This window comes from Petaurus breviceps, unplaced genomic scaffold (genome assembly GCF_028583685.1).
Source record: "Petaurus breviceps papuanus isolate PSGF00001 unplaced genomic scaffold, PetGlider_PUasm1.0 140, whole genome shotgun sequence".
Taxonomy (NCBI): domain Eukaryota; kingdom Metazoa; phylum Chordata; class Mammalia; order Diprotodontia; family Petauridae; genus Petaurus; species Petaurus breviceps.
The window spans coordinates 32517443-32538954 of record NW_027185698.1 but is presented as its reverse complement, the minus strand read 5'-3'; the positions used below and the strand labels follow the sequence as shown (position 1 = coordinate 32538954).

The 21512-nt window shown below is 43.5% G+C and overlaps 1 protein-coding gene across 1 annotated transcript in view; it reads right to left on the bottom strand.

The window, feature by feature from the left end:
* WDR1 (WD repeat domain 1) overlaps positions 1–16182 on the bottom strand; it is a 61847-nt gene extending 45665 nt beyond the window's left edge. The window contains exons 1-3 of the mRNA XM_069069849.1: positions 15901–16182; positions 15095–15216; positions 3680–3770 (exon numbers count right to left, since the gene is read on the bottom strand). Coding sequence (XP_068925950.1) covers positions 3680–3770; positions 15095–15216; positions 15901–15916 — 229 coding nt within the window. The 5' untranslated portion in view covers positions 15917–16182. The remainder of the gene's footprint in view (positions 1–3679; positions 3771–15094; positions 15217–15900) is intronic.
* Between the last annotated feature and the right edge of the window lie 5330 nt (positions 16183–21512).

Sequence of the window (21512 nt, the reverse complement as noted above, 5' to 3'; positions counted from 1 at the left end):
GACTCCCATTTTTTTCACGCCATTAAGGAAAGCTACATTGTAGGTTGCATGGAAAGCGCCTAAGACAGTCCTTTTCTCAGTGGGAATTCAAGCTTCCCCCAATGTACGCCTTAGGTCTGCACCAGGCTCTGAAAAAAACATCTTTTGTTTCTTCAATTAATTCAAGTCAAGACGTGTGATGACAACACCTAGGACTCTGTGGGCCTGACTTCACTGTCGGAGGAGCATTCCTGGAAGAGGATCTCCCAAGGATAGCATGTGAGGAAAAGGCACTGGAGTTGGGGTGATGGGAGCTTGGAAGAGTGATCTCTCTAACGCATATCCAAATGCCTTGTGTTCACCTGAACTCAGGCCAAGCAGCTTTAAGCTTTGGGTTAAGAGAAAAAAATGGGGGCAGATAGAGTACAGAGTACTGACTCTGGTGTCAGGATGGCCTGAGTTCAACTCTGACCTCAGACACTTACTAGCTACATGACCATAGGCAAGTCATTTAACCTGCACTGCTGGGGGTGGGTGGCTTGGAAGTTTGACTATGGGGGAAAAGATGAGAAATCCCAACTTCCTTAGTCTGAGTTTCTAAGAAGCCAGGTCAGGCCTGGCCACCACACTTGCAGGGCAATGGTCAATCTCTCACCAATAGTGACCTCTCCTCCAATAATAAGGTTCAGAGATTTAGATCTGCTAAGGGAAAGGAACTTAAGATCTGATTACATATGTGTGTGTGTATACACATACACACATGCCAGTGAATAGAGCACCCACTCTGTAGTCAGGAAGACCTGAGTTCAAACTGGCCTCAGACACTTAACACAAAAACTAGCCATGTGACCTTGGGCAAGTCACTTAACCCTAACTGTCTACCTTCCCCCCCTCCAAAAAGAATAAAAAACAACAAAAAGAATCCTATGAACACTTCCTTTTGTAAACGTTCCGTTCCACTCTACCCTGAAATTTCAGAAAGCTTTTCTGTATCTGATAGAACGACAAAGGTTGCTAGATGACACACTGAATAGAGAACTTGGCCTAGCGTTGAAAGACCCAACTCTACAGCCAATCTTCGATACTTACAATGTGACCCTAGAAGAGAGTTACTACATATAAAAACCAAGCCTTATATAGTTCAGGATTTAACTGTTTGTCTCAGTTTCCTCAGCTGTGAATCAGGGATTATAGTAGCACATACATTCCAGGGTTGTTTTGAGCATCAAATGAGATATCTGTAAACTGTTTTGCAAATTTTAAAGTGCTACATAACTGAGCTATCATTACTTTTATTAAAGACAAATCACCCTTTAGAAGATATTCCTTGTCCCCCAGGAAAAATATGTACACAATTAGGTGAAATACATGTGTAAAGAACTGGTTTGCCTGGAGGATAGGGCATCTCACCCTGCCCTATATATCTTAGAAAAATTAAGAGGCTCTGTAAAGATCATGCCAGTCCAGGCTATATATGTAGTATACGTTTTCTAAAAATTTTACACATTTCAAGAACTCAGTGAGTCATAAAGTGAAAAGCACTGGCTTTAGAAACAAAAGGCATGTATTCAAGTTCCACTTGATATTTGTTAGCTGTGTGACCTTGGGCAAGCCCCCTAACCTCCCTGGGCCTCAGTTTCTCTATCTGTAAAATTAAAAATGTTGGGCCACACAGCATCTTTGGTCATATCCAGTTATCTAGATCTGTAAGTTACTTTGGTCTCCTTTGCATTTTGATGGGTGAGGAGAAATTAATTCAGCATCACATAAAATGCCAAGAAGCCCAAATTAGAGACTGAGTAGGGAACAGATACAGATCCTCAGAAGACTTATGGATCATCAGCACCCACAAAGTTGTTTCACATGTTGGCATCTGACTACACAGGACGGGGAGGTATGATTCCTGGGGAGCTGAGTTGGCAGAAGGTAAGTGCCAAAGGCAGCCATGATTTACCCTTACTAGGCTTCGAAAAAGCATCCTTGGAGGTATCATTGGAAAAAAAAAAAAAGTAGAATCAAAAACCTGGATTTAGTACCAGGCTGAGGGCAGGAAAGCTCATTGTCTTCCTATGGGGCAGAACTCAAAGATGAGGATTCATCGTCTGCTCACCTTGGTAAGATTTGGCATCTTGCTCATCCACTGCCCACGTGTTACAAATCAAGATTTTTTTTTTGTTGCCTCCAAACACACATCATGCCAAAGCTTAGTCAAGTTCCCTGTGCCTGTTTTGACCCCCAGGGAGGTGGTGAATAATGAAGCTTTATAGAATACAGAGTACATACAAGAAACACAATCAGAAGGGGCCAGAAAAAAAAAGTCTGGAGTCCAAATGGTCTTTTCTATTCAACACTGAGTCAGCTTGGAAGACCAGGTCCAAAGGCAACCTCCCAAAGACTCTGAGATCTGAATGAGACACTATTTATAGACTACTGGCCCTTTTGGAGCTGTACTAATCTCCACAGCAACGTTTAATTATTACTTTTTAAGATCTACTCATTTCACACTAAGGAACTGCCATATGGAAATATCAGTGTACTCTGTGTACTGGAAAGCACATATATCTTTCCCTCCTCCCTCTACCCAATCAGGAGAGAAGGTAGCTACAATTGAAATTTACTCTCCATTGCAGTATCTCTTGAAACTGCTTTTCTGATTATGTTGTCTTCTTTGAAGGTCATAGACTTCCAGCCTGAATTTCTAACACCTCCCATCCCCTCCCCCAATGCCCAATTCAAGAATTGTTGCCCTTTTGTGGATCCTGGATCCCTTTTGGCAGTCCAGCAAAACATAAGGACTCCTCAGAATAAGATTTTTAAATGCAAACAAAACACACAGTATTATAAAGGAAACTAATTGTGTTAAAAATTATTTTTCAGATATTGAAATCTAAAACTAAAAAAAAAAAGAAGTTCTGGGACCCCAGGATAAGAATCCCTACTGTAACAGATCTTTGGGGGATGGTCCCATTTAATCCCTTATTGGTTTACCACTACCAGCAGGGATCCCAGTAATTAGATTTACTGCTGTGGATGCTGAAGAGCTAGGAGAGGGGCTACACATTATATAAATGACACTTTTTATGAGGTGTTACTGCTTCAGGACATACAGCTAAGCTTAAATACCATTCACTGACTACAAGGGGACAAGGGTTTGGGGAAAAAAAATCTGAAAATGACAAGCACTTGGGAGAAGTCACAGGAACCAATCCAAATTCATAGCAAGGGCTGGACTACACAAACAGCGTTAGCCTGTTGCCAAAGGCCTCTTTCTCCACATCTTTGCCTGGGAGGCAACAACAGTCTAAAAAGGGGGTGAAAAAGGCACTGTGACACAAAACTCAGAGTTACTAAAAATAAAAGCCAAGCCTTATGGGTCAGGAAACTAGTTCAACTATTTCACAAGAGACACACCCACAAAGGATAGCCGGCTCTATAGAAAAAGCTGGCTTTCATCTATGGAACGCATTCTAGTGGGTGCCTGCGATTGGAAACCAGCTGAAAGGTGGCAACCAGATGGCTGGGCACCCACTGAATGAGCTTTAATTCTGGTGTCTTTTCAGCTTTTCTCAACCTGCCAATTTTACCCAAACCAAAGCTAATTAGATTGGTTCTCCCACCCCTCTAATTTTCCTGGACTGCTCCTAGAATCTCCATTTAATCCCCAGAGGCAATGAATATAGGCACAAGTGGGATACTCTACCTCCAGATGCAACGTAGAAACCGCTAGGCGAATACTTGGCCACCACGACTTGATGAGCGTGTTCTGTATAAATGTCTGCAATTGCGGGATTCTGTGGAATGAGGAACCCAAGAGGGGTGGAGTCAGTATACATTCATGGTGATTTCTAACACCTCTCGCTCCCCCCAATGTAAGAGCTGTTGCCTTTTTGTGGGTCCTGTACCCCTTTTGGCAGTCCAGCGAAATGTATGGACTCCTCAGAATAAGGCTTTTAAATGCAAACAAAAGGAATGGATATCAAGCAACAGCTCTCCATATAAAAGAAAGAGTGCTCCATCAGGAGACAAGAAACCTGGCTTCCAGTCTCAGCCATCATGAATTAGCTCAATAATAGTGACAAATCAGCTCAGTTCTCTACACCGGGATTTCATTTAAAAAACTAAGAGGGTTAGACTAGATTAGCTAAGGTCCCTTAGTATTTCTGCTTTTAAATGTATCTATTCTTCCCACTGTAAAACTGATTATTCCTTGAATGTACCTTTTTTTAAAAATAAAAAATAAGTGGAAAAAAACCCATAATAATTCAGTGACACAGTATTTCATTCCCCTTCAGGAACTCTTTACTCAACAGTGGGCTAAACACAGTGTATATATGTATAATGTATGTGTATGTATAAACATAGTACTAATATATAAATACAATAGTTATACAAACATAAATATGATATACAAACCATATTATAGATTTGTTGAGCATGAACATAAATCAATACATATAAATATATAATACTTAATAGGTAGAAAGAGCTGTGTGTGCAGTTTGAATCTTACCCAGAACCTAGTATAGCACCCTGCACACTCTATAAATACTTCAAGGTTTCCTCAATGAAATGGAAAAGGAATTATCACAGTGACTGTCTACCCACACCATATCCTAACAACAGCTTCATCTTCTTGCATTACCCCCATGACATTTTCTCCTTAGTGACAGGACAAAGACAACTGAACAGGTCAATCAAGTTGAATCAAGGCAAAATTTGTAGGGAGTGGTAGGAGGGAGGGATTTGCATTCCCTACCTCAGTGGAGTTGATGAAGGTCAAATGAAATTATTTAAGCTATATTAAGCTGCTACTATGTACCCCAGACTGCTAAATGCTGGGAACCTGAAGGAAAAGAAAAAACAGTCCCTGCCCTCACGGAGATTGCATTTTAAAAAACTTTCCACCCCCCAGCACATTAAATACTTGCTGAACAACATTCCAATGGATTTTAAAGGAGGAGAGGACAAGCATACACCAGAGACATACAAAGGGCAACCAGAGAAGGGAGGCCCACCAAGAAAGACCTCCGACAGTAGGAGCTGAATTTTGAAGGACACCAGAGACTCCAGGCAGATGAGATCCAAAGGCTGTATGGGGATGGAAATGGGAATATCATGTGTGAGGAACAGGGTGGTGAGGTGTGTGGATGGGGAATAATGTAGACTGGAAAGGTAAAAGGGGCCAGGTGGTAAAGGGCTATTATTTATGTTAAGACCCTTGTCACAATGGCTAGAATGGCTAGAGTGATCCTGAAAGGCTTCACAATGATGAGGTAAGACTTCAGCCCTTGGAGCTTTGGCTCACTAAAAGGAATAGGGTTTGAGAAGAGGGGAAAGGGCATTCCAGGTTTCGGGAACTGGAAAATCAGTGTCTAAAAACTGCTCCTCACTGAATGAACAACACCACTGGCTGCTCGTCTATACCCAAGAGGGCTATGGGAAGCAGCACGGGTCATCCCTAATAAGAGTTTGGCATCAGCATACAATAGATATGCAGCTCCTCGTGCTTTTTTCTTCTCAACACAAAACTGGGTCAGATAGCATATGCTCAGACACTCCCAATTAAACCTAATGACTTACAGCTGAGTCAGTGGGACCCCGCCGTAGCAGAGCAGGGTAAATGGAGAGTGGCAGAGTTGGATGCCAAACCTTCTACAGACTCTACGCCATACTCCAACTGGCCTGTGCCTGCTGGCCCTTCCTCCACCACGATGCCCAGTTTCCTACCCATCCCAAATCCCTTCTCGCCTCTGCTTCCATGAACCTCTAGCTTCTTTTAGAGCCTTGTTCAGCTGTACATTACCTCCTCCATTAAAACATGAGACCCTTTAGGGTAAAGAGTGTTTTTTCGGGCTTTGTTATCCCCACCAATTAGCAAAGTGCCTGGCACCTAGTAAACCCTTAATAAATGCTTCCTGACTTGATTTCAAGCATTACCACTTACAACAGCCCTTGCTACCAATTATCCCTCCCCTCCCCTCTAACTGCCCTTTCTTAATGAAATTACTCTGTATTTATCAGTAATCCCCACCAAATGTAAGTCACTGGAGGGCAGAAACTGGCTCCTTTTTCACCATACCCTCAATGCTTAGCACACTGTTGGGACCATAGTTTAAAATTATGAAATGAAACTCCATGACCCCAAGCAAATCTCTTAAGACACTCCAGCCCTCAGTTTCCTCAAAAGTAACAAAGGGAAGACACGTTTGTCATGAGTGCCTCCCTGACAGGGTTGTTGGGAGGTTCAAACTGATCCTGATAAAGTACTTCGTAGTCATAAATGCCCCAGAGGAACACAAGCTGCCACTTTTTGGCTAGCTCCCTAATGCCAAGCTTATTATGCCAATGTAAGTCCCTACAAATGAGACTATTTCCTGTCTCCAATGTGTCACAGCATGTCAGGTTTGTCACCGAGGAGGCACATGACAATTAGAGTACATTGTGGATAACAGCCTGTTCTCAGCAAAAAGAATCTAATAATACTCTTTTTCATGCTGGGCTCTTCGCTTGTGAAATAGGTCAGAGCACTTAGTAGAAAATATTCAAGATGAAAGAGCTCAAGGAACTGTGAAGTTAACGAAACCACCCAAGAACCAAAAGCCCCAGATAGAGCTGGCAGAGGGAAGGAGGGTCCCAGCAGGGCACAAATGGCCGATGACCAACGAAAGCCAGCATTTAAGGTGAGAGGCAGTCAGGTTATGGGTTCCATAGTCCCACCCTGAGCAGATAAGGGTCTGTCCCAGGCAATATGGCGGAACTCCCACCTTCCATGTGGGACATGGTGAAGGGGAAAGAGGGAAGGCCAGCTCTGGGATTTCACTGATACATGCCCCTCACTCCTTCCACTCATGCAGTTGGCTACCTGACCACAACTGAAGAGTGTAGCCTGAGGGCTTTAAGAGGTTATACAGACTCACTCAGCTAGTGTATGAGGAGGAACGCCTGAACCCAGATCCCCAGGCTCTAAGGCAGGCCCTCAATCCCTGAGCAGTCTCTCTTGCTCCAACTGAAGACCATTAGCTTTCCTCTTCAACTCACACCCTGGCTGCTTCTTAATGAATTTTCAAACTCAAATCCCCAAAGCCTTCATCCTCCATGCCCCTGTCCTGAAGGCATTCCTCCCCAACAGATACAAGCTTTAAAAAACACCAGGTAACTATTCAGGGAGGACAAATCTTAATTGGTGAGTATGGTGTTGAGGAAAGAGCACTCAACGTGGGAGTTAGGAGACAGCTGGGTTAGAATCCCAGACATGACACTTACTATCCACGAAATCTTTATACCTCGATTTCCTTAACTGTCAAACTGTAATAATACATTCAATCCTCAGTTCACAAGACTGCAACCACTTTGGGAACAGAGGGCCATGACACACTCTGCCTACTCCAACACTTATATCTTCTGCCTTGGATAATGAAAACCAGACACCCTGAATAAGGAACCCAAGTTCAGGTTTCAAAGGCAGATTGAGAAGAGACTGCTGTATGAAGGTTCTCTGAATGGGCAGGAATTTGGATGGGATTACTAGCCTCTGACACTACCAAGTGACCTGGGATAAAGTGAAGCATTAGTGAAGATGTAGACTTAGTTAAGGTCACATCAACTGTAACAGCAACAAAGTTTTGATGTGAACCCAGGGCCTTTCCTTTCAGATCAGGCCACATGGCAAAGCAGGGAACTATGATCCAACAAGTATTCATTAAATGCCCACTATATGCAAAGCCCTGTGGAAACAAATTCCAAACAAACCAAACAAATTAGCTTTTATTCTACTGGATTCTACTATTGGATCTGATGAAAAAGTAAGAGATAAAAATCCAAAGAATTAGGGTGGGAAGGGGTCTTCCAAACCATCTAGACCAGCTCTTTATTTCCCAGATAAGGAAAGTAGAATGCAAGGAAGAGTAGATGATTGGAACCCAAGCCCTCTGACGCCTGAAGCCCCTCCCACATCTCAACAGATTAAATCTTTAATCTTTTATTCAACATATTTAGTTTGCCAGATATGTCCTGAGGAGCACAACCTTGCCTTTAAGGCCTAGTTTCAGATCCTGTTCCAACCTGACAATTAAAGGCTAAGGGGATATTACTCCCCATGGCAGTCATGATTTTACTGGGGAAATAGGGTCCAACTAGGCCCAGATGAACATTTCAAGATGCATTCCTCTGCCTTATTCTCTAGGAACCTTTAAATTTGACTGGGAGTGTCGATCTCCCATTAATTAGCCATATTGCCTTGGGCAAAATCATCTCCCTAGGCTCTAATTTGTCACCTGCAAAACCACAGCTGACTACTGTACAATGCTGATGCAAGTAGCTCATGTGATCCTAACAATCCCATGAGATAGACAGAAATATTAGGGCTCCCATTTTATGTGTAAGGAAGCTTGAGGCTCAGGGTGGAAGATGATTTGACTCCAAATGTAGGATTTCGTCCGTCTGTCTGCCCCCTCCCCCCTTTTATCATCTGGAGTTCAACTGGATGAGCAGAGGTTTCCAATTCTAAAAATTCCACTATTTCTATGACTCCTTTGTGTTCATTCCCTATACTGTGATGTTACTTAAATGCTCTGGTAGCAAAGACCAGAGAGATTGTGAATAAGGTGAACTTGACTAACCCCCAAAATTCCCACTCAGAATTCTAACTTCAGATGGTTATTTGGCATAATAGTGAGATCTCAGACCAGAGAGATCAGGCATCTAGTCTGGCTGACTCATTTTACAAATGCGAAAATTCGAGCACAGTATTTCAGCAACCTGCACATGGTTATATGGGTAGTAAAAAAAAAAAAAAGAGCTGGAATTTGAACCCAGAACCTTTCCCACATGGGACCATGGGACTTCTCCCTGGCACTAGCCTGAGATTTGAGGGGGGGGGGGGGGGGGAGGGGAGAACTTTAGTGCTCATCAGTTCATCATTTATGAACTTGGGTAGTTCAGCCTCTCTGGTTTTCAGTAAAATGGGACTGGGCCAGATAGGGAACCCCTTTGACAGCCTGACAGAGGCCAGGGACAGCTTCTCAGACTAAGGTTTGTTACCTATATTCATAATTAAGGGAAATGTTAAATCCCAATTAGAGCAGGGGTTAGCTTTTTTGCAGACCCCCTGAAATCTATCCACAGACCCCAGGATAAAAATCCCTGAAGTAGATGGATTGCAGTAAAGTCTAGCTCTAAAAAGCTATGAACTTGGGAGCAAGGCTGTAGAAGCCATCTCTTCTCTATGGTTCGCTCCCCAAATGGCTGCTTCCCCTATATAGCACAGTATCCAGCTCTAGGATCCTGGAAACGCTGCCCTTGGGATTCAAGGCCACTGTAGTCTGGCCTTAGACAGGAACCCTTCCTTGGTGCCAGCTCTCCTTCCCATGGTTCCTCTGGGGAGGACAAGAGCCTGGCAGATAAAATGGCAGCCACCTGTTATCTCTGCTATCAGCTCACATTCCAACCAGAGTTAAAACCCTGGGCTAAAAGGGAGCCAATATTACCTTAGATTAAGGCGGGCTCACTTTCTTAGACAAGACTTTTGGACAAAAAGTCTTTCTGAGCTCAGGAAGGCCAATATGTCTACACACTAACAAAATGCTGGGAGCCAGGGGGCTTTTACTGTACTAACAATCAACATTTCAATGTGCCGGTAACATGACATTTGCATGGAACGTTTGGAGAGAAACTAAATTTCAAGCAAGAAAACCTGGATATTCTAGCTCACAATGATTGGCTATGCGACCTCAGCTGGGTCATGGCACCTCAGCGTCCTCATCTGTAAAATGGCACAATTCCTGAACTCCCTACCTCATAAGGTTACTTCATTGATCAGAGATCACACACATCAAAAGTGCTTGTTAAATTAAAAAGGTCTGCACAACGTCAGTGACATTAACTTCCTCCATGTTCCTGGTACAAGACATGCCATCTCCTGATGCTGGGCATTTTCACAGGTTGTCCCCTATTTCTAGAACTCTCTCCCTCCTGATCTCTGCCTCCTGGCTTCCTTCATGTTCCAGCTGAAATCTCACCTTCTACTGAGAAGCCTTTCCAGATTCCTCCTAAGGGCAGTGCCCTCAGATTATTTCCCATTTATAATCTTGTGAGTACTGGCAACTAGGAGGCACAGTGCACAGAGCACTGGGCTTGGAATCAGAAGACTCATCTCCATGAGTTCAAATCTGGCCTCAGACACACTACCTGTGTGACCCTGGGTCACTTAGTTGTCACTTAACCCTATTTGCCTCAGTTTCCTCATCTGTAAGATGAGCTGGAAAAGGAAATGGAAAACCGCTCCAGGATCTTTGCCAAGAAAACCCCAAAAGAGTCAGAGTCAGACGTGGACTGAAAACAACATCTTGTTAGCACCTAGTAATCGTGTGTATTGTCTCTCCCAGACTGTGAGCTCCCTGAGGGGCAGGGGCTATCTTTTGCCCTTATTTGCAGGCACCAGATGACACAGTGGAAAAAGCCTAGACCAAAAGTCAGAAACCCTAGTTCAAATTCAGCCTCAGACACTAACTGTTTGACCCAGGAAAAGTTCACCAGATCTGTTGGCTTTGGTTTGTCATTTGTAAACCAAGAGTGATGACAACAGTACATACCTCCCAGAGTTGTCATGAGGACACAACGAGTTATTTTAAATGTTCTGTAAACCTTAAGGAGCTCTATGAAGGCTTTGTGGCCCCAGCATTTAGTCTTGCCCTCGGGTAATTTGTCTGATGGTTTTATTGACAAGAAAGCATTTCTTACATTACTGATCCTCAGAACAAACCTCTGTGGTTGGTACTTCAACCATCAGTCCCATTATACAGCCAAAGGAACTGAGACGGAAGATGAGATCTAAATGGCCTCAGAATCTTGGGGCTTGTCAGTAACAAGCCAATACCAATAAGCCCAAGGTCGTGCTCATTCTATGACAAGACGCTCCTACCCATAATCCAGCTCTTCGTCCTGTCCACAAGCATCCCCCTGGGCCCCGTCCATTCTGGAGGCCTAGAGTTCTGAAGCTCTAATCTATCTGGTTTTCCCATCTCTTACAAAGTAAGCACTATTTTCCTGTCATAGCTTTGAGAAGGCAGTGAAAATCGTGGGAAGTGCCTCGAGCTCCAACAAAGAGTACTGTGTAAATTCAAAAACTGCCAGTGTGGCATCAACCTCACATTTTTAGCTCTAGGTTAAGACTTTCCACTGCAGGGGCGTGTTGCTGGCTGGCAATGTCAGGTTCTTAACATACTGTTTTGATTCACCTAGTGAACAGGGACTTGGGTAGATCATTTAAGATACAATTCAGCAAGCAGGATTAACCTGGGCTTTGGATATACCTTTCCCCACAGATGGCTGGACAAGCTGTACTGTTATCCTTCCACACCGTGGGGATTAGGGGTGAAGAGCTCGACCCTGTGATATGGAAAATCTATGCAAAATTTCTTGGTCCTCCCTTCATTCCAGAAAAGTCATCTGAATTAATGATACAAAAAATTAAAAAGTTGATATTATACCATATATATTTTCTGCATTTCAGAGTTTCTAAACTTATGTCAGCTGCAGCTTCTGCAAAACTCCCCCTAAATTCCCATTTAATTTCTTATGCCGACCTGTGATAGTGAAATCACAATGGTTAGGAAAGTCTCAACATGGAAGGAGTAACTGTCATTTATAGGTTCTTAATTCTATTCTGCTATTAAAAAACAAGACTCCACTGATAAGAGCTTTCATAGGATGTTACAACTGGAAGGGACTTTTAGCTCATCTAGTCCAAAGTCTACATTTTAGGAAAGGGCACTGAAGCTTGGACAGAGCTAAAATGACTAACACGGTTATGAGCAGATTCCTAACCTTCTGACTAGGACCTCAATGCTCTTTCTACTACTACAAATTGCTTCCCCTTTCTATCAACCCCACTAGATCAACCTCTTCAGCAGGGCATTCAAGGACCCCAATCACCTGGCTCCAACCCAAGTTCCCACTCCTCTATAAGCCAAGACCTTCACACAGGTGTGTGTATCATAAACAAGGTAACTTGGGAGGCCTCCTACAGTAGAGAGCTGAATCCTGAGGGAAGGCAGAGACCCCAGGTAGGGAGACAAGAAGACTGAAGAGGGATGGAGTCTCATTTGAAGAACAGGTAGAGCCAATTTGGTCTTAGTTTTAGCCACACCTATTTACTCCTGATCCCCTGAATATGCCCTGAGAATTCCTAGCTCATGAACATTTTCAGATATCTTTATTTGTGACTTTTGCCTGGTGGTGGGGGTTAGAGGGAAATAATCCTTGTACAGCGAACACTGACTTAAGACATAACAGCAAAGTTCATAGTCAGGAAGGCCCAAGAAGAATAAGGTTCTTGACGATTCTAAGCAAAAACAAGCATTTATTAAATATCCTACTATCTGCCAGGCGCTCAAGATAATGCTAGCAAGAATTAAAATAGAAAGAAACAATCCCTATCCTCAAGGAGCTTACATTCTAATGGAGGAACAAGTACACATTAAAAAAAAAAAACCATACTTCGGGGCAGCTAGGTGGCTCAGTGAATAGAGCACCAGTCCTGGAGTCAGGAGGACCTGAGTTCAAATGTGATCTCAGACACTTAACACAAAAGTCACATAACGCCAATTGCCCTCCAAAAAAAAGAAGCAAAGTTAAAAAAAAAAACAATCATACAGAATATAGTTTGGGAGGGAGGGGCTCAAAAAAAACTTCAGGAAGGAGCACTTTGACTTCATCTTGGGCTGGAAGACTTTGCCATTCCTCAAACAGCATCAACTTTTTTTTTTTTTAAAGCAATTGGGGTTAAATAACTTTCTCAAGGTTACACAGCCAGTTATATTTGGGTGTGGTTGTAAGTGTCTGAGCATGGATTCAATCCCAGGTCATCCCCACTCTGGAGCCGGTGCTCTTACTCACTGTGCTACCTGGCCATCCCAAACAGCATCAACCTTAGATGACTTATGAGCATCAAAGAGAATAATGTATCTCAAATCTTCAAAAAATCTTAAGGTATTAAGTATCAGTTATTTATCTACTCATGTACCTAAAGGAGATCTCTCCAGGATTCAAAGGAAGTCCCAACTCCTCCATAAATCCAATCAATTAACACCAGGCTTTACAATTCACCAAGTGCAAATACCAATGGAACACAAGGGATGTCCACTGATTATCCCTTGTCCTCAATATAAGGCTAGTCCACCTCCTTTTTAGAAAGAAAGGAGACCACAAGGACAAGTGATTTGCCCAAAGTCGCAAGGCTTATGAAGTAGCACAACTTGAAGATTCCAAATTTACTTTTCTTTCCATTAGCTGAGAGTACCATCATATTGGTATTCTCACCAACTGGTGTTTATAATTTAGAGCCTGAGTAACCAAGCAAAGGCTGTATATTCAGTTCTTCTGTTTAAACAGTCTTCTGTTCAAGGAGTCAGCAAATAATTTCCATCCAAAATATTTTAAACAAAAAAAAATGGGTGCTAGTAGGAGGGATACTTTTCTCAGCTCTCTAGACACTCTGAGAAGGTATCACACTTTGCTGTGATGATCAAATGAGGTAACAGATACCAAGGCGCTTTCAGTCCTGTGAACTAGGTGGTAATAATCTTCCTGCAAGAATCCTTAGCTCTGTCTATGAGGGTACTCCCCAGATCAATGCATCTCTGCAAGGACTATGACTTGGTACATGGTCTCAAAGAGTTGCTGTGGCCAAAAGAAAAAAAAAAACCCTCACCATCTGTGACTCACCTAGGGATGAGCCTTTCTGAATTTAGCAGGGGGGGGGGTCTCACAGCAGAAGTATGATTCCCACCAGCTGGGTTCATGCTTATGTTAATTTAACTGATTATTAACTTAACTGGTTTATGCGGATTTAATTAGCAGAATGCTCAATACATGCTTATTGAATTATCAGTCATCAGTGGTTCACACTTCACCTTTACAAAGCACTATCATATCCAGTATCTCATTTGAGCTCTCATATGCCCACAAAAAGGGTGGCTGACCTGGTAAGAAGAGGCTAAGAGGTTATGATTTGCTTGTGCTCATTATTTAGGATATGGCACAATCTGATCAATTAAGCACTCCAGTACCTCTTACGTGCCCAGCATTGTGCCAAGTGCTAGGGATACAGAAACTAGTGGTTTGAGAAAAAAGAAATGGAATTGTATGGGGAAGAGTCTCATTTCTTCTTTAATAAAATCCGTCTCACTAACTTGAGAGGACTGCTAGGAAAAAGGCCTTTGTAAATTTCAAAACCAGCAAATAAATCGTGACAATATCAGTTATTAATACTATTCTCATACTCCTGTTACTAAATAGCATTAGCTTCATACTATTTCACTCCTAGAGGCAGAGCAGGAAACATCTCACTGACGGCTAAGTCAGAAATAATTCATGTAGACAGTTTTATCTGTTGAGGCCTGACAGCCAGTTCAACTGAAAGGAAAACATATTAAAGGAGTGGGAAACATTTTAAAATGCAGTTTTGGAGAAAGCCAGAAAAGAAATAATCTCCGTTATTTGAATAATTACAGATTAATAACAATAATTTGAGAAGCCTTTCCAATTAGTTGGCCCGGTAACTAACTGCTTTACATCCTGGATACAGGATTCCTGCAGTGAGGAATTACTTGAAATAAATTCATTAGTGTTTCTGTGCTGTGACTCATAAAGGCTAAGGGCAGGCAAAAGGGAACACTTCATTTCCTCCTCCAGCTCATTTTCAAGGGTCAGGGAAAATAAAGATTCTTTTAAAAGGGAAGAAAACACCAAAAGTCTACAAACACACCCAATGAGGAATATGGTGCACTGGAATCATGGAGTGAGTCAGCCAGGAGAACCAGGATCTAATTGTTACAAACTGGCCTAATGTAACCTCTCTGCTCCTCAGTTTTCCCAGCTGTGATAACCTACAAGCTGGGCAAAATAATCTCTGAAATCACTGTCAATGTTAAGATCTGGTTTAGGCCAACCTGGGAGAGAGGGAGCAGAGAGAGGGGTGTGGCAACCTGCCTCACCTTTCCTCTCCCTCACTACTCCACATCACCACTGCAGGAGTCTGGGCGGGGAAGGTGGATGATTAACTCAGCCTAAAGGAAAGGGGAAATCATGAGCAAGGTGGAAAGGAGGGATACTTTACATCGATATTCCTTATGATGACGCATTTTCCGTTGGTGTAGAGAAAATTGTTGCCTTTTGGGTCTCCTCCAATGATTTTGGAAACCCCTCTTTCAACCTGTGGCAGGCTGGCAAACACTTTCTCTGCAGAGAGATAGAAACGCACACATGCAAAGGCTGTATTGATATCCGCCTAGCCTAGCTTGGGGCTGTGCGCAGGGGGTGGGGGGATGCAGGGGGGTGGGCAGGGGGTTATAGGCTAGAGGATGAGCCACATCTGACACCAGACTCCATCCCCTTAGCACCTGTTGCAGCGAGCTATTAACATGCCAGGCTCCCAATAACTCCGGAAGCAAGAGGGGAAGGGCTGCCCATCCATTTTGAGGAAGGGCATAGGAGTGAGAGACCTCACGTGATTTCTCCTTTAGGGGTACACTTCCAAGGGAAGAAGTTTTTTCTTAAGAGAAAGGGAGAGAAATATGCTCCCCCAGTACACCTGGTGGTCCCATGAGACTTCTGCATGAGGATAAGTGGAGAAAAGAACAGGCTACGGGGAAAGGTGGGGATGCGTTTCCGCATTGTAAGCTAGAGAGCCTTCCCATTCAAACCACCCCACCCCCAATCCCGGGGCAGTACCCGGGCACTGCGCCCCCTCCTCCCCACCCCACCCCTCTAAGTCTTACTCCCCTCCCCCCCGTCGGGGAAGGCAAGATCGGGCAGCCGAGCTGGCATTTCAGAGAAGGCTCAAGAACCCCGGGGCTTGGGAGGAGGGGATCTCGGTTGGGGGGAGAAGCTCTTAGCGCCCAAGGAGCGGCTGCAAATACTTACTGATCTCGTAAGGCATCTTCGCCCACTTGTTACCGCGGCCACCGGGTCCCGCCGCCCAAGCAGAGTGCCCTGCCCACCCCAAACTGCAAGGCGCCCAGTGCACGAGAGGACCCCACCGCCGCTCTTGCAGACGCCGCTGATGCTCCCGCTCCGAGGCCACCTCGGTACCGGTCTCGCAGCTCCAGCAGGGGCAGGCGGCGCCCAAGCCTTCTACAACCCGGAAGCGAGAGCCCAGCGAGCAGCCCTCGCCGAGCTTTGACCATATATAGTCAACTGCACAGCTTCGAGCCTGCGCGGACCTGGGGCCCTTCCCCCTCGCGGCCCCTCCCCCTTTCATCCCTTCCCCCTGGAAGTGACGCGACGCCGCCCGCCTCCCGCTGAGCGGTGAAAAAGGCGAGGGGAGGAGGTGGGCTCAGAACGTTCCCCGGAGAACGGCTGAAGCGTGGCTGTGTGGAGCACGCGGGGAGGGCGGGGAGGCCGCGGGAAAGAACGGCTGCTGCTGGTTTCCTTTTTCTAATCTTTCCTTTCCTTTTTTTCTCTTTCTGCTGAAATTCTTAGGCAGGCGTTTTTAGGGGCCGGAGAAATAAGCCCAACGGCCCAAGTGCGGGTCGCTGGGCGGCCCGGCCCGGGGAAGTGCTGCGGTTGCTTAGCAGCAGAGTTTAGGAAGGAAACTCCCCGGCCGTTTCTGGGCTGTGGCCGGTGCGGGGGTTCCCAGGTGGGCGCCCCCCGTTCTTCAGGGGGTCGCTGTGTTGTGAAAGGCGCATATTCTTACTTGCTCTTTTCTCTGGCTGTTTCTTTCCTTTCCTTTTTGGAAGTGGGGGAGAGTTTGTTTCAGGAAGGCATGGAAGAGCTGGGCGAGGCTGTAGCTTATGGGGGGGAGCTCACTGAGGCCCCCCCCTCCCCCTTATTTAAAGGATGGTAGGAGTATGAAGAACCCACGGGTTTTCTTAATCTTTTCTTTTTTCCGACTCTCCCGCCCCCTTTGGTAGGGAGAGAAAGATGGTTGGGTTCGTGAGGGGAGGGCAGCCTGCAAGCCCTTTCCAGGCTGTGTCCAGTGAGAGGCTCTTTTCCTGTTTCATTTTAGTACGGCATAGGGAGGGCTTATTTCAGGAAGGGGGGGGATTTCCCCAAAAATCTAAGTAAGCCACTCTTTAGATAAAGGCTAGCAAGTCTACCCTGCTGCCCTGCCGGGCGGCCCTTCAACAAAACTTGTAGGATTTGTCGAAACAATAGGCCAAGAGGAAAACAGTACAATTTGATGTAGCTGTTTTGTTTGTTTTACTCCTACTTACCCATTTAAATCGAGGGTTCCTAATCTGGGGTTTGTGGATAAGTTTTGTGTTGACCCTGAACTTCAATGGGCAAAAAAAGTTATTTTGGTCGTCACTGACCTCAAACAGAAATTCAGAATTTTTTGAGAAGGGGGACTTCTGTAGGTTTCACTAAACTGCCCAAAGCCTTTTTGCGGAGAGAAAAAGATTAAGGTTTACCTGAGTTAAGTAGGTTAGAAGGCACGTTTTCTTTTAGTGAGTAAAAGGAAAGTATCTTGGGGGAGGGGGGCATATCAGGAGAAAATACCCTTATATAGGAGAGAGACATCCTTAAGGGATAAGGCTTAGACCCTGAAATATGTTAGAGGTAAATGTCACAGGTGATATCCCTTGCCAGCGAGTAGTCAGGTGAAAAAGCTTGATGAAAGTATACGCTGAAAGTGGCAAAGCTGTGATTCAGAAACAGATTTTTTTGCTTACAAATTTAATATACATATGGCTAAAGAGAAGGCATCCACTGGTAAATGCTGGGATAGTTATGTCTTTGAATCTACCACTGACTAAAAAAAAAAAACGAGGGGTGGCGCAGTGAGTAAAGCATCGCCCTGGAATCCGGAGGACCGGAGTTTGATTCCGGCTTCAGATACTTAACACCCACACAAAATATAGCCCCCTGTAACCTTGGGCAAGTTACTTAACACCCCGTTGCCCTCCAAAAAGCAAAAAACAAACAAAAAAACCCAAACACCTTGACTCCAGGGCTTCACCTAGATCAAAGATGTTGCAACGTATATAGCTTGGACAGCAAAAGGAACAAATGAGTTCAAATAACAAGTATATTACCTTGGGCAAGCCACTTAACCTCTGTCTGCCTGTTTCCTCAGTTGTAAAACGGGCATAATAGTATCCTCCTAAGGTCCTTCTGAGGGTGGAATGAGAATTTTTGTAAAGCACACAGTGCCTTGGCACATAGGGATAATGTGCATTAATGTTTCCTTTCCTGCTCAGCATATGACTGTAAACCCCTTACCCACTCATTTGTAGGACTTGGAACAAATAACTGGACTCCATTCAGGTTTCTCAGCTTAGGAATGGAAAGAGGAAAAGTATATGTTACATAATGGGTACTAAACTGGCCAGGCTGAGGTCCAACCCTGTTTTATTATGAAAAGCAAACTCAAAACAAGACTCTTGAGAAGATTAAAAAAAAAAAACCATGACGAATCAAAATAGATATACAGTATTAACTCTCCCTTGGGGTTCCTAGGGACGCTTTAGTGAAATCTGCAAAGCCGAAACTTTTCACGTTACTAAGATGTTACTTGCCTTTTAAAATACTCCTCTTTCCAACTCCATAGCTGCTATGTGAGGCCATATTTTTTTCATATGCTCCAAAGTATACTTTGGAAGTATATTTCATATGCTACCAAAACAACAGATTGTAACAGATTGCGAAAGAAGATAGAATCCAGCTGTCCTCTATTAAGCCAGGCATTAGAGATTTACAAAAAATATGTGAAACAATTCCACTCTTCTCACTAAATCTTTTTGTTTTATAAAAGTTATTTTGTGTAAAAAGACTTTAAAAACATGCAATGAGTTTGTTATTTTTTAAAGCAAATTACTGTTTATTTTAAATTTGTGTTTTCTAATATAATAATTGCTAATAGATAAAACACACAAGCAAAGACTCTTTGGAGTCCTCAGTGTAAAGGTGGCCTGAGTCCAAAAAACTATGAAAAAGCCTGTTTGCCAGTGACAATAAAGGGCACAATTGAGACATCAGTGCTAATGTTTACTTGTGAAGAGATACTTTATAGTTCTCTATGATCCCTATTTTTGTATTCCATGTCTTGGTCGTACTGAGGCAGTAGCTAATTGAGTATTAATTTTGGGGAAAAAAGGAAAAATAATGAAAATTTAAGACCCCAAGTCTAATCAGTCATTTTGCCAAATATGTACAAGAGAGCTTCCCCCCCCCTTTTTTTTTTCTATTGTAAAGAAATCATTAAGAATAAAAGAACCAAGATTATCTTTCACCAAAAGCCATGATGACCCTGCTAATCGATATCAGGCAGTGTGATAGAATGAATGCTGTTTAGTCTGAAATATCTAGCTGTCTTGTTCTACTGAGGAGACTTTAACTGAAGAAATATTAGTGCTTATCTCTGTATTTTCCCTAGACAAATCTCAAATATCCCTAGGGATTGAGGTGCAGTGGTTCTTCATTTCTTCCAGGAGCAAATACAGAGTGCTGTTGAGCATTTAAAGCCCTTTACAACTAGACCCTTTTCTTTTGTGAAACGTTTACACCTTATTCCCATCCAGCAACTCTAAGAAACTAATTAAAAAGGCCTTCTCCTCCTTAAAGACTACGGTCTATCTTCCAATACAGGTGTTGTTGCATAGGCTGTCCCCACTTTGCTGGAATATTCTTCCTCTTCACCTTTTTCTTCCCTGACCTTGGAGGCTGATCTAATTCTACCAACTGCCAAAGGCCTTTGGTCTGCTTAGCCTGGCCTAGCAGTTGAATTTCTTACCTGTTGTAAATGTTGTAAATGGTCAACACCCGAAATACTAACTCTAGGGGATTAACTAAAAAGTAATCATTTGTTGTGACTCAGATTTGAATGTCTTGGAAGTTATCTCAGCTTAATGAGAGCAAATAGCTTCTTAAAGGTCCAACATGTGGCATTAAGGGGAAACCTTTTTTCTTCATAAGGCTGTGCACTTTGATCTCAATAAGAACTTGAATGTTGATAGGCTCTTAAAAGAAACCAGAGGGGAGGCTAGGTGTCAAAGTGAATAGAGCACCAGCCCTGGAGTCAGGAGGACCTGAGTTGAAATCTGGCCTCAGATGCTTACCTCCCCCCCCCCCCAGCAAAAACTAGCTGTGTGACCTTAGGCAAATCACTTAACCCCAATTGCCCTGCCTTCTCCCCTCAAAAAAAAAAAACCAGAAAATTCGAATAAGCTAATAACCATAGTTGAAATAGCAAAATGGTGAAATCTAAGTTTTAAGGATTTAAAAGTAACACTTTCAAGGAGGGGAGGGAGGGGGGAGAAAATGTAAAACTTACGGAAAGTGAATGTTGAAAACTAAAATTAATTTTAAAAATAGCACTTTCACATGTTTAGGGCAGTGAATTTGAAAGAAAACATACTTTGTCAACTCCTAGCCTTTATGGAAAGGATTGGGTGAGCAGCACAGCTGATTGCTCAAATGGAAAGGATTCGACTAATTAAACACTTGAATAGAGAATGTGAAACTTACCCCTTATTGTTGCCACAATACACAAGTTTAGTGCTGTGTCAAAACCTGAAGGCCTAACTTCCATTTGCTTGCTATATGACCCAGGGGAAGTCACTTAACCTAGGTCTGCCTCAGTTTCCTTAACTGTAAAATGGGGATCAGGTGGTTATGAGCATCAAAAGATTTTCATAGAAACATTTAAACAGTGCCTGGTATATAGAAGGCGTTTAATTTAAAGTTATTCTCTTCCCTCCCTTCATTCTGGGTAGAAGTATTTCTATGACCTTTTTAAAAGTAGGCATTGCTAGCAACTAATCTTGTGCATATTGGTGATAAGCCCAGATGTGTTAGGGGGTTGGCCATGATACAACTGGAAAAAATGCCATCATACCCATTAAAACCCATTTTAGGACAGTGACACCTACCACAAGTTCTGGGGATGCAGATAAATTGAACCTTTCTCAAAAGGATAAATTGCCCCAGGCATGGAATTGGCTCTTGCTTTTCCGTTGTGAAACGGGGTGCTGCCCTCTTTAGAGGACCCCTTCTCATCCTACCTTTCTTTTTGTCACTTTCAAGCACAGTGACATGTTCTTTTATCTACCATTTAGTGCCCTCTACTAGAGGATTACTGGGCATCTTAGGAGGTTTCTTTTTTCCTTCTGTAATAAAGGAAGCAGTCAAGTGATAATTGGGGTGGAAAAAAAATTAGCCTAGCAAAAACAGTATTTGTAGCCAAGCTCAGGCAGTTGGGTTTCCTCCATGTTTTATTACCTTCTTGAACCTCATGCCTTAAGTCCTCACTTGACATGGTTTGAGCTGCTTAGATGAAGAGATGAAGTGAAAATCATCTGGACCTGCTTCCAGACTCTGTTCTTCCTTAACCCCCTCCCCCCCAAGGTCTTTCACCTGTTTTTCTGCTAATACTTTGGTGCCTGAGAGTTAAGGTGATGGACTCTGGTAGATCAACCTCATTAATGTGGGCCCACAATGATCCTTTCCCTGAGGTAGATTCACCAGAGAAGACTAGGAGAAGCAGCAGAGAGACCATAGGTGTCTTGGTTTCTGATAAGCAAATTGTCCTTGCC